Raw genomic sequence first — 18,557 nt, 5'->3', positions numbered from 1 at the left:
CACAAACTTTTTAAAACACATATGTATCGCTTGCCAACTGCATCTGTTCTTAATGCCACCCTGCCTAAACTGTACTGGAATTCCAGTAAATCATTTTGCCTAGTAACTACAATATAAGCATCCCTGAATACAATTTCTTCCGCACATAACTTAAGTCAAGACTGCTTGCTCCTGTCTGTTCAGATCTCTAGAAAACCCTACAAGGATCAATCATCCCTGCCATTCATGCTTAGCAGAGTTTCCCAATTCTGACAAATCATATGAGAAGGTTATTTGAAATTGGAATTATCAAACCCACTTCTCTTGTGCCCAAATCCAGAATCAAACCCTTGGCACCAAATGTATAAGACTAGTACTGCATTAACCCACTGAGCAAATATGATAGTTACAGTATTTCTTTTCAAGTGTTTAAATCAATGTCAAGTCCATTTTATGAATCACATTTACCCGTCTGCAGGATTCTGTAGCTGGAGGTGATGTATAGACAAAAAGGAGCTCTCTTAGAACCAGATCTCTGATAAAATAGCACGTATTTGATTTTCTTCTTGACGATTAACTTTTAAACAGAAAATTACATGCAAGTTTTGGCACTAGGATAGCTTTATATATATATATATATATATATATATATATATATATATATATATATATATATATATATATAATCTCACTCCTGTGTGCTCTGCTCTCAGAGATAAGCACCCCTTAGGTTCCCCTGGTTAGCTCTTCCCCCAAAGATGGTCCCTGACTGACACCTCCTAACTACGACCCTGGATAGAGCAGCCTTCAGTCAAGTCCAGAGTTTTGTCAGGGATTCTTGACTCCTATATTAAAAAGCTGCCAAACAAAGATGTGCAAGACTATGAACCCTGGAAACATGGGGGCCAGATCAGCCAATTTAAAACATGCCTCCACAAGCCAATTTATGTCAATTAAACACGCTCTACTGACAAGCGGAATCGTGTGTTGGAAATTGCTTTATTTTACACAGCCGGGTGTGAATTATGAGTGGGCAGTATCAGAAGCACTTGAAATGTATCCTTCCAGCAGGTATCTTGGGTGATGGGATGTTTAATTAAAGACTGTACATTGTTAGTGCTGTATCCTTTTAATAAATGTTGGGAGGAATCGTGTTACCGGGATGCTGTTAGTTTTGTTTGGCACTGCTCATCTAATGCACCCAGTATGACTGCTTATGAGAAATCATGGCTTTCATGCTTTACTTTGGTTTTCCTATTTTTGTTGGGTTTTTTTATGCAATTATTTAGTTTATATTGTGGTATTTCATGACTAAATGGTCTTGACCCTTTCAGATCAGAAAGGAACGTCATAGTATTTAATGTATCTGCTTGTTTTGTTGTTGGTTTTTTTTACATCAAAATTGACCTAATATGACACAAAATGCATTATACAGCTGAATTGCAACATACAATTAAACCATTGTTCTCACAGAATGCATGTTGTTTAAATTAAACTGATTGGCACCTTTTAGAGTGTACCTTCAGGTCATATTCAGTGAATAATAAAGTTGATATGGTAACCATACCTCTTACTGTAGTATTAGTAATAATCCTGTCAAAATAGGTAGAGAAGGAGAGCGTATGCATTAGGTGTGAAAACGGGTTTAGATGAAAAGGTAAGGGAGGAGGAGTCTTTAGTAAATATTACAAGATCATGGCTTTGCAGTCTGGAGATACAAAAATGTATATAGTATACTGCTGTGGGGTCCCTGAGTACTGAGCAGGGTGAGTCATGCAGTCAGGGGATCTGTGACCTGACTGTGCAAAGTTGATGATCTTTGCTGGGGATTCATGTTAGGGAGGCAAAACAGGCAGGGAGTGGCCAGACACACAGTGAGCTAAAAACAGAGACCTGCACTGCTGGTCTTTGTCCTCCAGGGGGCGGTAGCTTGCTGACATCTGCTGTAAAGCTCCTGAATGTAAAGAGGCAGTTGGCTCGGTTAGGGGATCATGGGACTCCTTCAAGATGTTGAATGCAAGTTGCAAATTGGGAACATTTCATCAAGTAAAGGCATGTCCGTGACATGGCAATCAGAACTGTAACCTTTGTCATATCGATAAAATTACAGCCATCACAGCTATTTAATAAACAAACCCACGGCAACATTTCAGTAACCGATATCAGAAAAAAAAAAAACAATATTCACAGCCTACTTTGTATGTTTTGTTTTTTAATGTTATCTGTCATAACAAGAAAAAAAAAATTGGAATTTGTGAAGGATGTGCTGAAAAATGCAAGATATACACAGATAATAAAATGACGAATCTCAAAATGTTATGTAAATTAGATTTTCTTAGCTGAGTATGTTTTTCAGTTATTTTATTGGACAAAACATATATAAAGATGGGCCACATTTGAATGTTTTTCAGATAATTTTTGGGTACACTGTACTGTATGGCGAGCATGAAGAACACTAATGATCTGATTCTTTATCCTTTTCTCAGTGGCATTTGGGGGTATAAGGGAATTGATCCATTATTTGATGTTTTCTAGGTAAATTCTTATTTGCTAACTTTTAATTGGGAGATATATTAGAATAATTGAACAATCAATAGTAAATAACTGTTCAATGTTTTATTTTTAATGTAATGATTTAAATTGACTATACAAGTGTGCAAATCAATGGACTAACCCATATTACCTATATTGCAATATGGATTCCAAAATGGTATGCTGATTATTAATGTGGCAAATCACAGATTTTAGTAGCACTTTGGAACTTTGAGACAATCATGTGTTCGATACATTATACTTTTGTTCTATTGCGATTAATACAGTTAGAATGCACAATATCAATTTTTTTTTAATATCCATTAACAAAAACAAAAAACAGCAACAAAAAAAAAAAACACCATGTGTGAAAGGACCCTTGGATATTGCCATCTGTTGCATTTTAATTTTGAGTAATGTACAAGTTTTAATTTTGGTTTGTATGATAAAAATGATTAATATTTTGGTGTCCACAATTTCAGAAACTCCTTTAACATCCCTGTCTCTTAAACATAGTAACCTGATAATCGCTTGCTGCACTGCATTTAATTTGAGAGAAGGTGGAAAAGAGATTATTCAGCACCATTGGAATGACAGTTAGCACCGTTGTTATTTTATTTCACATTCCATGGAAGTTGAACACATGGTGAAAATCCAGCGTGTTTCTAAGCCTTGTTCCTGTTAGAGAGGCATATTTAGATAAATATAAATAGAATTGGCATTAATGTAGTACATTTTAGTCCAACTTTGTTAATATAATCACACATACTGAAAATATCCATGTAGTTAATTTTAAGGATTACATAAAGAATTAAGAAAAAGAATAAAACTGTTTATGTATATAACTCCTGATTATTATTTCAAACCCTCATGCTCTCTGTGTCTTTATCTCCCTCTAGCCAACACCACAAGAAATCAAGTAGGCATTAACTTTAATACCAGTAATACAGTAGCTTTAACAGGCATGCCTTGTCTTCAGTTAAACCCAGTACATTTTATTTGTTTCTCAGAGCGTTTTAATTGAACTGGATGTCTTGTGCAAAAAAATGCTAATACTCTGAGATTCATTGCCTGTTCAGTAAGAGCAGCTTGCCACATGTATAGTTGAACTGTCAAAAACAGTTACTTTAATGGAATTTCTATAACACACGATCACAGCAGAATGGATCACCTGTCTTATGTGGTGTAGAACAAAACTGTATCACATTGCTAAAATCCTCTGAAGCAGAAAATGGATGAGAGAGAAGGTGCTTGGGAAGAATCATTCTCTTAAGGAATTCTTATTTCTGCAGTGCAGTAATTTCAAGCTATCTGTTTTGATCTGTTACAGACTTAGATTTCAACAGAGCGAAAGGGTTATTGGTACAGATACTGGTACTGATGTGCTCGTCTGATATTAAGGTGTCAAGATCAATTTACCAAAGCAGCTGCTCATTTGCAGGTTTGTTTCTTGTGACCAAGAGCTGCAGTATTTTGGTTTAGATTGCAGTATATAAATCATTCACTTTTTTAATGACCTGTATTATAGGTGGCAGAAAAGCACACATTAACCACCTAATGGCCTACAGATAAATGAAGGAAACTGAAGGCAAACAGAAAGGCTGGGGTGCTATACGTCTCCTCATCTCCTGCAATAAATGAATGACTGGGATTTGCATTTATGCCAAAAAAAATCGCCTTATTTAACAATGCCCCAAGCTATGAAGAGGTTTCACATGATATATTTAATATGTGCATAAACCATATAGCTTAAAATAGTAACAACAATTATAGTGTTAGGAGATTAGTTATCTTAGTTCTCTATGTGTTAATTAAGGTCACTTATCTCTTTAATAGCGACCTTATACGGTATGATCAAATATCAGTCACATTAAATTTGGTTCTGAGTCACACATGGAGATGCTTTTCCGAGAAAGGTTACAATAAGTTTAGAATAAACGTCTGAACAGTCTTTCCATAGATCATGGATATTGCTCACATGAATCTTATTGGTACGTATTGTGTCGTAATTACATTCAGCATACCACTTTATAATAATTAATTTTGGCTTTATAATACATAAAGCTAAATGTCAGGATTTTATTACCAATCTTGATTGACTGTCTGTGAGACAGTTCTGCCTTCTCATTACATGTTTATTGCAGTAAATGTTCACAATGTGAATTCTAGGGTGTCGGGCTTCTCACATTAATCAATGACAGTTTGTCCAGTCATTCTTCCAAAGATGATTACAGTGTGTGCGTGCGACCACTGTTCTTCCAATTGAGCCGTGACTGCTGTCTTAATGACTCACAATCCATTTGCAATGGTGTCTTTCTGTTTCTCACCTGGAAAAATCTGAAAAGCAACTTTTATCTGAAGCCTGATAACATTTCCTGAAGGAGATGCATTGATTACAAAGACATCTCAGGGCTTTAATTGATGTGTCTCTTTGAATAGAGCTGGTTTCCAGCTACAAAAAACTTCAGAGCAGCCTCCTCAGGGTAAAGATTTCCTTGCAAACCCCAATTAATTTGGAAGAAAAGTTACTCTTCAGATTTTCAGAAAGATTTAGGGATGGCCAGCAGAAAGTTTATTTATTAATGTTTCCTTCAAATAAATTGACTCTTTCAACATCATGTGCCACAGCAGGAATGTTTATTGTTAAATTGGATTGTCATAAAAGTGATGGATTTTCTCTTGAGCATTTTTGAATTTTGAGACACTTTTGAGACTATACTAGGAGTTGAAATATGCATGTGAATATCCTCCAACTATCCCATATTAGTACTGATAGAGGTTGACACAGATCCTGTAGTATTGGTAAGTGTGGTTTCTCTAGTATTGCTTGCTGTACAAAAGCAGTAGTGGTCAATGATAAAGTAGACAGATTAATGGAATCACTTGTTTGACCCCCAACTCAGACTTTTGTTTTACCACAGTTTCTATACCCTTGACATGCTGTGCTTCTGTAAAAATATCTGATGCTGCACATACCCTCTCTGAGATATCTTCAGTTTCACAGTCATTGATCAGCAATGCAAGGGAGTCTCACTCAGTTCTGTCTGGAAGATGCCCTTAGGATCTTTAGAATCTTGTAATAACCACCCAGAGAAGACCCAGTGTTCAAATATCCATGATAAAACATTTAAAGAATGTCCTATTTCACAGATCCTATTTTTCAGTCCACGGCATCAATATATCTGCAGATGTGAAATAGCTACCTCAGTGAAAGTGGCAACAGACTTATTTTGCTGTTCACGTTAGAGTAAATTGAATATATTTTTTGTGTGATCCATATTGTGGTGATCATTTGATGACACTGTTATTTTTCCAACTTAGCGCAAAATAAAAATAAAATATATGTTTTTTCTAACATTAAATCCCCAAAATGAGTTGGTTTATCAAACAGAAATGTGTCTTGGACTTATTGCTGTGATCAATTTGGCCTTGTAAAAATGCAAATTGTCCAAGGAAAAAAAGAGAGAAAAATGACAAAGCAAAATGTCTTTAGACTCCTGGATGCACAGTTGTGGGGGTGTGATCAAGGCAAGCTCTCTTTGAGCCTGTCATTCAGTAGCAAGACAGATGAAAGTTAGCACTGCTGACTGCTAGATTCTGGAGGTGTTGATGTGGGGACCAGGACTCTTCTGCTAAAATCAATGGATTATTGACACCATGCTGTATAAAGGATACAGCAGTTCAGTCTGGCAGCTACTTTTGCTGTGTTATGTGTTTGATTTTTAACAGTGGAACAAAAAAACACGTTCTTCAGCTTCATGAGAACACGTATAACTTCAGATTCAATTGTAAATTCATACCTACGTCAGTGTTGTGAATTGCACAGAACATTGCCCATAAGATGAATTTACTGAGCCTATATTATACTTGTTATGAGCAGAACATATTGTATAAATACTTATAAAACGTTATCGTGGTAATATTATACAGTTCTGAGGAAAACCCTGTAAATTATTTATAACTAGTAACTAATTTTGTTTCTGTTTTATTACAGCTTTTTGCAATTTTTGCATTTGCAACATGTGGTGGTTATTCTGGACAACTGAAAATCAGTGTAGACTGTCAGAACAAGACAGACAGCGACCTAAATGTTGGGATAGAGTTTGCTTACCCTTTCAGGTAAGACAGTGGGCCTTAATGTTTTTACACCATCTTGTATCATACTAATGCTTGCAGTGAATTAAATGCTGAAATCGATTTCAGCCTCGTCTGTTTTCTTGCTTTTAGAAACAGGTAACACAATGACAATGTATATATTAACCCTTTTTAAATGTGAAATACATACAGTAGTATATCCCTCAAACACTTGAGGCTTCCATTTTGTATAATTTTACATTAGAAATAATATGGTATTAGAGCTCCAAATAATCCTTTTAAAGCTCAGTGCCTGATGATGAGCTAACCAGACACCCTGCTGTAATGCATATGCACTTATAGTATTATTAGTAGTAGTAGTTGTAGTCGTAGTAGTATTATTATTTATTTCTTAGCAGACATTACTTAACTCTGCACTTGTTACATTTATAACAGCTAACAAGTCCGTACAAGAGATTTCAATTTGAAAAACACTGCTTCTTGCTTTGAAAAGGAGATTCTTAGAACATTTATTCCCACTTGACACACCTAGATCTGTTGCCAAGGAGGTACCAATTCATCAAGAAGATAGCCAGTCCTAGAAGGGAGTGTGTTATTCAACAGGTTCCGATGGTGTTAATTCCTTGAAGGGGAACTGTCATGCTTTTCCTGTTCTTGAGAGAATTGCAATTCACACATGTGTAAATACTGACCTCACATTTACAGTGCATTCTTCATTGTAACACCTGTGTATTGCATTGTATTAAAGACAAACTATTACAGCCCCATGAGGGTAAGAGTTGCATTAAGATGGTCGGAGCTACTAATAGTGGCCAATATAAATGTCACTAACAGACATGTGACCATTGGAACTTTGCCATAATTGCACAATTAATGTGCATTGTGGGATTTAAATCTAAATTCAGAGCTTAATTGACTTTTTTTCTCTGTGGAATATATTTAAAATGAGAAAGGGTAAGGTAACTGGGAATTCCTGTGACTGACATTCTGAATCCAGAGTACAGATCATTTTAACAGTTTACAGAAGCTGTATGTGCAATGCACCTTTAATACTTCAGAGAGACTTATTTCTGTTATTGTTAATCCTGACATTTGCAGTTTTAAAAGCAGTAATTATTGAATAAATCCCCCCTAATAAAGCTCTGAAACTGAACAAAAAAAAAAGAATTACATATTTGCATGTTTACTCTAACAACATAATTTAATTGGTTAAAACAGAACATTACATTAAAGTTTAGAAATTGATCAAAGTGAGCAACTTTACTTCCATAGTAGGGCACCTCCAGAACACACCGGTAAATTAACAAAAATTGTTAAATGTGGAGTTAGCATTCAATTAGCCCTAAAATAGCTAAAGTAAAGCACCATGAACAACATTAATGTTGTGTTCTCTCACATGTACAGTGCCTATAGAAAGTGCTTCCACCAAGTATTAACTGGGGGGGGCGGGGACGGAGGGGACTGACAGATGACTTATCCAATTATGATCTTTCAGTTTTGTATTTTTATTATATAACTTTTTTCCCCTTAACAGTGTGGAGTATGGTGTGTAGAGAAGTGGAAACATATCCTCATTTAAATGCACGAAACTCTGAGGCAGTGACACAACATAATGTGAAAAAAGTTCAAGGGGATGTAGACTTTCTATAGGCTCTGTAAATAAGACCAGCAGGACAGGGGCACAAATGTGGCTTTTTTTTTATTTCTTAATATCTTGACCTATTTGCAGGGTGAGCTGCAAACGGTTTATAAGTAATCACACACTGTTCAGTATGTCTTTTCTTCAGGAGAACATTTCGATTTTAACCATATAAACAGCATAATTCTATTGCAAGAAGTTTAATTTAACTTTTAGTAATGAGCTTGGGCAGATGTGTGATAAATGGAATTTAATGTCAGCAAATGTAAAGTGGCACTTTAATCCTTAACAATGCTTTAAGCAGCACAGAGGACCAGAGGACACAGTTAGAACTTGAAGATAGTCTTAGGATAGAGGGAAGGAGACACTTCACATAGAGTGGTGAGGGTATGGAATGGGTTAACTGGTCATGTTGTTGAATGTGAATCACTTGGATCCTTTAAAACCCAACTCAACAGTAACTGTACAAGGAACCACACAAGCAGAGATGAGCTGAACGGCCTTCTCTCATGCGTACATTTTCTTATATATATATAGGTATATATATATATATATATATATATATATATATATATATATATATATATATATATATACACACACAAAAAAACATATTGTCTTTTGAAGTGGAGAGCAATATGTTCTATTATGGAAAAGTTTTGAATAATGTATTTTTGTGTTAAAAAAGATACAGTTAAACAGATGATTATTATGCAGGAAGGAGATCTGTATGGGTGGTTAGTTTTGTCAGACTTGCAAAACTGCTTAACATGCAGAGGGAGCTTTGGTCAGCGGCACTGCCTTATAAACATCGGCAGCATTGTGTGCAACACGATTTAAAACAAACAGTGGTACAGTACTGCAGTAAACCTGTCTCCGTTAACATGATGCATAAATTCAACCAGATATACATTAAAGAACAAATCAGACTCATATACCATACAGTGAAGAACATGTGGTATAGTTGACACTTATTTAATTTATCCTTATAATATATTAGACATTTACTGTATAAGGGCATTCATTTATATTGTGGTTTTCTAAATGGAACTGGTAATATATTATATACTGCAGCTTGGAACATTATCATTTCCAAAATCAGAAAAGGCATCTGCTCGCTTGCAGTCTGATGGACTAATGCTGCCAAGTATTCTGTTAACCACCTGGCCATTCTCGGAATGGCAGCCAAAAAAATGGAACTGGCCAGGGTCATATTGCAAGTGGCTCAGAACAGACTGCGAGTGTCTTGTCCTAGTTTAGCAAATCAATTGGCTGGCTACTTCAGCTGTTCATTGAAATCTATTTGCAGTATACTTAATCATTTCACAGAAAAGCACCCAGTAAGCAAGTGTAGACTAATAATGCCCATTAGAAGAAAAGCAGAACTTGTTGATCCCTTTTCAAAACATTCCCTTAATGGTACTCTTAAAAGAAACCGCAACGTTTGTCTCACATCTACATGAAGAACATTAAGTGAAAGTCTATGATACTACTAATAACTTATCTGCAGTAAGGGGTCACAGACTGGGGAGTCTTAGACCTTATTTTATAAACAAAACTATTCTAGCCTGATGTGATTTGAGTTATTTGTTTAATGCAGGAGTGTCTGGCCACAGTTGGTCCTTCCACTTCTGGTCTTTGTTGTATTCCTTTTCTAAATTGTTTAATTGAACCAATTAAACTGCTATCAAGACCTTGAAGTAGTATTTACATGCTTAATTCTAACAGTCACCACGGGAACAATCAATCTTCCGTTAAGATTCCAGCACTTAATAAAGTCTATTTGGTTTTGGTTCCCGCTAGCAGGTTAGCATTAATGGCAGCGAGGATACTGACACAAGCCTAAATGAACTGCCTAGAACTGTCTTTGTTCTACTTTGTATCCTCACAAACCTGACTTTTTGTCAGCTTAACTATTCTTGAGCACCTGGTTTCCCTTCCCAGTTGTTAAAGGGGAAAATGATATCCCTTTTATATTCCTTTTCTATGTAGGACAGGAACAATAATAGTTTTGGGGGATTTTTCTAGTTAAAAAAAAAAAAAAGGAAAAATTACTTCAACTGAATTTCCCTTCTGTTACGGGAGTCGTTTAGCAGTGTGGGAACATTTTCACTAAGTGGTTTCCCAGCATAATTTTAATATGAAATAATGCATTCCAGGTAAGAGGCAGGGTTTTCTCATAAATTTAGACCAAAACAAAATCATTCCATAAGGGACGTGTAGCTGCCAGGGCTACATCTACTATTTGATTTGTGCAGTGTAAGTTTGCCTCTGCATTAAAAGTGATCTGTAGAAGATCACTTGTCTGCTCAGCATGATGCGTTTATGCCATTCATCATTGATCAGAAAGAACAGAACTTACTGTATCATTAGTACAGGCTGTAATGGTCACAAAGGTTTTATAGAGCAGGGTGAAAAGCCTATTGCTTGTGACTGCTTATTTTTCAATCGATTTCACATAAAATTCTCAGCAAACTCTGATTTTTTTTGGTGCTTTGGTTTGTAAGTCTAACAGAGCAACAATACTGCGTTGACAATACCTTTAATACAAGCTTAGTATCTTTACCCCTTTACTTTACCTAATTTGTATTCGCCAAACATGAATTATCTGTCATATATCATTATTTGACCTTAATCATTTTCTTCATTTTTAATTATATCCCATCGAGCAGCCCCCTCATGTTGGTCTGCAAGTACAGCAGCCTCCCTGATACCTTTTAATGTGCCTTCTCTATAAAATACTGCTAGCACTTTCAGATTACAGGGTAATAACTGGGTAAGCCAAATCAAGTGCAGTTACATTGAAATGGCCTTGCAAACAATATTTTGTTTCTTGATGTAACATCATGACACTCGCCACGAAAATTGCCAGAAATGCTGAATAAAAAAAAAGTATGTAATAACAAATTATGATTTTGGTTTTCGTTTCAGGTTGCACCAGGTGTATTTTGATGCCCCTACGTGCGATGGTAAAAGACGAGAGAGACTGTTCCTGATAGGAGACTATTCTTCTTCGGCTGAGTTCTTCGTTACTATTGCAGTCTTTGCTTTCTTATACTCATTGGGGGCCACTGTCGTGTACATTTTTTACCAGAACAAGTACCGAGAGAACAACAGGGGGCCCCTTATTGTAAGCAATGTTAATTTTTAATAATTTTTAATAAGTGTTTTCAGTCGGTTGTGAAATGCCACTCTTTATCAAATGTGAGGTTCTAAATTACAAATTCCTGATTTGCAGTATTTGTTTTTGCTCTGCCTTTATAAGTGCATATGATTCACCCAATGCTCACAGATATTAGGAATTCTGACAGCAGTCCGATAGCAGTGATGCAGAACAACTGGCTGATGTTGGTGTCTTGCCAAGTAAAGCAGTAACAGGCACAGTCTCTTCCTGCAGCACACCAGGATCACAGTTCAGGTGTAAACATGTTTGATGTTTTAGATTGAATGGTGGATCAATACAAGCATAACTGGCCTATTTCACAGTGCATGATTCTGTAATAGAATGTCTCAGCTATTCGTTAATACATTGCAATATTTCTGATTTATGAATTAGTATCAGTGGATCTTAATTGTGTTCTTGTTAGCAAACAGTGTTTGTATCAATTCAGTACACATATGTTATCAGTGTACTCGATAATGCCCTAATTTGCTTGATTTCAACACATCTGTTTGCAGAGAATTCATGGTCAGCTTAACAATGAATTGCAGGTATTTTTGTCTGGGTTTTGCACATAAGTAGTTCATGCTTGCATGAATCAGTTGCATTTCCCTTTAACAATCTACTGGAATGAGTGGGTGAGAGTTGCTTTGTGAAAATAAATTAGCTGTTTCTAGTCGGTGATTGTGGCTCATTTTAATGGTAGACATCCTGCTGGCAGGCTGACAAGTGATGCAGACTCACACTGTGACGCCTCCCTGAGGCTGCTTGGCCATCCATCTTAATCTCTGTTGTTTATGCTAAAATGCCTCCTTTTATGAGTGAAAAAGTCATAGAACATGTAGTGTTAATGAAATTAATATCACTTCGCATTAGAACAGTATGATGACGTGTCCACTGCCCATTGCCCTTACAGGTCTTTGTTATATTGTATGCTATGCTATGTTAAACCAGGCTTTTGTTAATGTTTCCATCTAGTAAGGACAGTACAGTATGCCGAGTTTGAAAATAATATAGCATTCAGTATATAAAACGAAAAGCACAAAATTAAATCGTGCTCAGAATTTTTTTTTTTTTTTTTTGCCAAAAGGAACCACTAGTTAAATGAGTTTTAGGTGGGCTGTCGTGGCATACTGCAGAATTGACTGATGGCATGTTTCATGAACTATTCGATGTCCTGAGAAATGACACAACTTGATGTTAATAATTTTGAAAATCAGCATGGTGCCAAAGTGACTTTCCTGGAGAGTCTCTTGTCATGAAATGCTTATGAAGTAAATGAAAGTGTTTTGAAGAAGAAGACCTGAACAGACCACCTTTACTTGCCTTGAGAGACTACTGTATTTTATCAGTTGGCAGGATATTTAGAATATGTCTGAGTGAACAGTCACCCCAATAATCAACACTCCTGCAAGTCCCTTGCATCAGTGGAAAGTGTGATTTCTCAAAGAAAACAAAGAATAGGCATACAATAAAAAGCCAATAGTTCTTTAATTAACAATTGAACTATACTAGGTATTCCACATACAATCTACAAAGTATGTTGTGGTAAAAAAATAAATAAATTGGTCTTATTGGAGTGGAAATTTAGTGTAGAAAAGTCTTTTAAAAGTTATATAGATCATTAGTTCTCAGTGAATCAGCTGTGTTTTCTCACACCTCAACAGGATTTCATTGTGACAGTGGCGTTCTCGTTCATGTGGCTCAGCCACCAGCCCTCGGTACCCGGCGGCACTCTTCTCCGCCACCAGAGGGAGACGGGCCGCCGTCGCCGTGCTACCTTGGAGATTCGGGGGCCCCTCAACCAAAGAAGGCTTGGGGATCCGACATCAACGCCGCCCAACCACCACCCACCATAACAGCCCACCAAGGGACATAATTGGACTCTTGGGGGGAGGAGGGGGGGGGGGGGGGGGGGGGAAGGGGGAGTTGGCCGATTGCGGCAGGTGTACGTTGTACATGGGTGGAGTTGTGTGGCAGAGCAAAGCTCTGCCCTATAAATTGGCAGGGATGGGGTTAACTTCCCCTGCCTGCCTGGGTTTATTATATTCAGGTGGCTGGGGGTGATTAGTTGATTGGGTTGATTAACGATCAATCAGCGCCCAACCACCTGATATAAAAGGAGGCCTCAGCTTATCATTTGGGAGAAGGGAGCTGAGGAAGCAGGGTTGTGATTTTTGAATTTTCTAAATCCAGTGAAAGCATTGCCCAGCCTGGAAACTTTATTTTTGTGAGTTTGTTTTTGCTTTATTTGTGTTTAAGTATCTGTTATTTTGCCCTTGTGCACTTTATTTTTGTTTATTTATAATAAACTAGTTATTTTTTTTGAACTCGTCTGCCTGGGCGAAGGGTCTGTCGGATGTGAAGACCGCCACAGACCCTGATGAGGTGCTTTTGTTAATATCTGCATGTAAGGTGCAGTCCAACAAATGCCTTCCTCTCCGTAAACCTGTGTGGGCAAGTTTAAACACATCTGTTGTAAGTATGAAGTAAAATCACTGAAACGTTCTCAGTTGCTTGGGTTTTTCAGATAATTCCTTTCCATGTGTTTTAAGCTAGAAGGTCTTAATTAACAAAAAAAAAAAAAACAAAGCCTTTTGCTTCATTTGCAATGTACACATTGTTGAGCACCAATGACAATGAGACAACATTTTGTGACAGAATGTGATTAAATATTACATTCTAGTAGTTTATAATGACCTAAGAATTGTTCTTACACATTTTGCTTTGCTTTTTTTTATGTTTTATCTTCTAAGGCGGTGAATGTACATCACCACAGGGGTGGATACAAGGTTTTCTGCCACCTTTTGGAATTATTAAATGAAATCATTTTTGTGGTTGTAGTACAATTTTTTTCCCATTATATGTGAGATTACAGCACAGCAGTGGTGGCTCTGGAGTTTAAGAAGATTGCCTCTTGCAGTTTTCAATTATTACACAATCTACCCACCATAGCTGTATTAGCTGCTTATGTTTAAAGCTGTGCTGGGTACCTATTTTTTGCAGACCATAGCTATTTGAAGTTCAGCGTAATTTAATGCAATAGTCATAAAAACTGATTGAGACACAAAAACTCAATACAGTAACATGACCATGGTGTTGACCTGACTCCCTGCCAGAGTTTAGATTTGTGTCAGCTGGATGAATATGAGTGATAATTCTAATATACTGTATAACATGTACAATAAGTGGGTATAGGAGTACTATACTGTATGCGGAAATCTATTGATTTATTTATTTATTATATTTATATAGCGTATTTCATACCGAAGTATGACAAAGCACTGTACACAACAAAAAACACAGTACATTAAAATAAAAGTTCCCACACACTCTATCTGCTACAAATAAAAACATATTCAAATAACAGGTTAAAAAATAAGATCGAGTAGGAAATAAGTTACGTTAAAACCCCCTAAGATAAAAATGCCATTTTATTAAAATATGTTTTCAGTCTCGACTTAAATATTGTAACTATCCCAGCTTCCCTGACAAACGAAGGCAGAGCCTTCCATAGTTTAGGAGCTCTGAAAGAAAAAGCCCTACCTCCCATGTTTGTTCTATTGACCCTAGGAATAACCAGCAGTCCCGCTTCCTGTGATCTCAGAGTGCGATTCGGAAGGTATGCAGTCAGTAGCTCCTGCAAATAGCTAGGTGCTAATCCTTTCAGGGCATTATAGGTTAATAGTAAAATCTTAAAAGCAATTCTATGTTGTACAGGGAGCCAGTGTAAGGAAGCTAGAACAGGGGTAATATGTTCATCATTCCTAGTTTTAGTCAGAATTCTAGTGACGGTATTCTGAATGAGCAGTAGGCGGGACACCACTTGTTTTGGAATACCAGAGAGGAGTGCATTACAGTAATCAATTCTAGATGAAATAAAGGCATGCATAAGTCTTTCAGTGGCGGATAAGGAAATGATTGGTCTAAGTTTGGCTATGTTTCTCAAATGATAAAAAGATACTTTAGTAACTTCCCTAATATGATAGATCAGGATCAAAGATGACCCCCACGTTTTTCATTTCAAGATTAAGTTTTGATCAGAGACTGCTAGGGTCAAACTCATACTGTCCCACATTATATAGTTGATTCCAAGTACCCACAATCATAACTTCTGTTTTATTAGGATTCAACATTAACAGTCTGAGACATCCAGCACTTGATATAAGCAAGGCAAGCAACTGGCAACACCCCAGCAGAAGTACTTCCTGGCTTTAAAGACAGGTACAGCTGGGTATCATCCTCATAGCAGTGGAAGTTCACTCTATGTCTTCGTATAATGTCGCCCAAAGGTAGCATATATATTGAAAATAGCAAGGGACCTAGAATAGAGCCCTGTGGAACACCGCAGTCAACTGCAGTCAGTGCTTATTTCTCCTCCCCAATTGAGAAGAATTGATACCTATCAGATAGATAAGATTGAAACCAGGCCAGACAGTCCCACTGTGTATTTGAGCTGATTCAATAAGATGGAGTGGTCTACAGTGTCGATGGCAGCACTTAAATCTAGGAGAATTAAAACTGATGGAAAGCCCAAGTCAGAGCTTATCAGCAAATCATTTACAACTTTTTCTGTGCAGCACGAAATCCAGACAGAAATTCCTCAATACACCCTTAATAGTTTTTTTTAGGGGGCTTTTGCTTGACAGTATTATTAATATGTGTTATTACAACAGACAGTGCTTCATAAACAGGTTTGTATTACTGTATGGGAGTTAAAACATGATAAAGAAATGATTAACTATCTTAATTAAGGTACAGTAACAATGGAATTTCTGAGGTATTTGCCTATTTTTTTACTCATTAATAACTTGTGTTTGCTATTGTTTTCTTTCCAGGTCTTTGGATTTTTAAACTTTGTTCTATGGGCTGGAAACATTTGGTTTGTATTCAAGGAGACTGGATGGCATTCTTCCACCCAGAGGTATCCTACAAGTACCACAGAAAAGAAACCGAGTGGCTATAACCAGCAATCCTACAACCAAGGCAGATATGAGCAAGAAAACATTGGCCAGTCTGGTGGTACCAATCCACCAGGAGACTTCGGTCAGCAGTCAAACTATGGCCAAATGGGAGGCTATGGCCAGGTAGGGTATGCCCCAAACGAGCCTACCTCCTTTGCTAATTAGATGTAACATCTATACTGAATTTTAAGATACAAAGTTTAAGAGGGCAAATGATAATCAGTTGACGTCTAAATTAGACAACAATATGAGGAGTGTTTTCCTCTGTTGTCAGTAGTCTAGTGTCAGAAAGGCAGTGGTTCTTGTTTCCAAACTGCAGCATATCTTGCTTGTAGGTAGCGAGAGGTACAATGATATTATCTGGGGAGTGAAACCAAAAGTTAAAAAGTTAACATTGTAGGTATTGTAAAAGTAATGTTATCGTAGTTCTCTCTCTCTCTCTCTCGCTCTCGCTCTCTTCCCCCCTCTCTCCCCGCTCTCCTTCTTTCTTTCTCTCTCTCTCGTCTTTTTTTTTTGGTATGTTGTATTCCAGTGGTTATAGCTGTTTGTAAGTATTTGTTTCTGTGATATGCTATGCCACAGATCTTGACAGAAAGTATTTTTGAACTGTTTGTGAAAGAAATCGTGGTCATTTGTAACATTATTGGATCATATTATTATTATTATTATTATTATTATTATTATTATTATTATTATTATTATTATTATTATTGTGTTGAAAAAGTGCATGATATTGTACATTGCAAGTTATATATCTGCTGTGCGTGTGTGCACATTTTGAGTAATTTTACAGCAGCAGTGCAAGCAGGATTTAATTAAATTTATTCAACGCATACCTAAAGTATCTAATATTTAGTCTTTGAGCTCTTATTTGTTTAAGATGTGTTTTAGCTTTTTTTTTTGTAATATCTAATTATATTTTCTTGTACTTACTTTAAAGTTTTTTATTTATTTATTTATTTATTTATATCCTGGTGATATTACACTATTAATAATGCACACTGATAACTGTCCATAAACAATAGTTATTTATTGTTGGTGTTTTGTGACTAATTAGATGTTAGTGGTTATAGTACAAGGAGCATTCCTTTTATTTTGTACTTTCATAGGATTTTAGTAAGTACACATGTTTAGAATATGCTGCTTAAACTGCCATAATTCAGAATTGAAAGCACAAATATGAAAAAGGGAGGAGTGGAACACTGGGTATGTGTTGAAAATCTTATAAATACATGTGTTTAAATAGTAAACACCCAACATCCCATAATACCTATAGATTTTGAATAACAGTAAGTTGAATCATATTATCAAAATTAAAAGATATGCAGACCTGTAAATTAGGTTGATATACATTCATTAATCACATATTTCTTTAACAAAACAACATGTAAGTTTGAATAGAAGTGTAACTTGACATTCTCTTAATTGTGAACCTTGTTCTTGACTTCCAAAGCATGTGACGTGAGTTAGTGCAGTAACTGCATTTGTTGGTTGAGGTATATACGATTGTTGTATTTGCTCTAAACTCAGTGTTGCATTATAATGTGATCAGCTGTACCTGAATAAGATTGTATATCAGTATGCTTTTAAAATATGTTTAATAAAGTTGTTGCATAAACCTTGCATACTATAATAATAATGCATTCCTCTTTAAAATCAACCAATATTAACATTGTGTTCAATGGGTTTGTCTTCTGTTTCTAATACAGTGTATTATGACTACCGGTACATTAACTATAATTCCAAAAGGCTCCATAAAAATATCCTCAAACACTGAACATATAATACATTTTACAAGCTCTCATGAGTGGTCAATGGCCTTCCCCTGATCCCACTACCATGCTGATTGCCTTTTTACACCTTTACAGCACATGTCAGCAAGATATTGTTCCTGGAAGACAAAGGCCAGATCTGCAAGTGTCTGTAGCAGTGAGGAGAAACAGCCCCTAACAATGCTGCCTCTCTAACACACCAATGTGATGCTCCCCATGAAATCCCAATCCCTCATAAAATGGGGGTGACATTTGCTATAACAATGCAGCTTTATATGTAACTGTATGGTTCTATTCAGGTATTGTGTCAGGTGCTGTGCATTAAGGACTAAGATCACATACAGCACAGTACCAATACCACTCTACTGGAATGCAGTATATCAGTCTTTTTGATGATCCTGGGTGTAAAAGAGGAA

The 18,557-nt window shown here is 36.4% G+C and overlaps 1 protein-coding gene across 1 annotated transcript in view; it reads left to right on the top strand.

Annotated features, from left to right (window-relative positions):
- LOC121328471 (synaptoporin-like) overlaps positions 1-17,992 on the top strand; it is a 44,326-nt gene extending 26,334 nt beyond the window's left edge. Inside the window, exons 3-7 of the mRNA XM_041273154.1 lie at positions 6,506-6,630; positions 11,177-11,375; positions 13,073-13,126; positions 13,722-13,883; positions 16,244-17,992. Of these exons, the coding sequence (XP_041129088.1) occupies positions 6,506-6,630; positions 11,177-11,375; positions 13,073-13,126; positions 13,722-13,883; positions 16,244-16,534 (831 nt within the window). The 3' untranslated portion in view covers positions 16,535-17,992. The remainder of the gene's footprint in view (positions 1-6,505; positions 6,631-11,176; positions 11,376-13,072; positions 13,127-13,721; positions 13,884-16,243) is intronic.
- The last annotated feature ends 565 nt before the right edge of the window (positions 17,993-18,557 follow it).

The sequence above is a fragment of the Polyodon spathula genome, chromosome 16, assembly GCF_017654505.1.
Source record: "Polyodon spathula isolate WHYD16114869_AA chromosome 16, ASM1765450v1, whole genome shotgun sequence".
Classification (NCBI taxonomy): domain Eukaryota; kingdom Metazoa; phylum Chordata; class Actinopteri; order Acipenseriformes; family Polyodontidae; genus Polyodon; species Polyodon spathula.
This window is presented reverse-complemented; position numbering and strand designations above follow the sequence as displayed.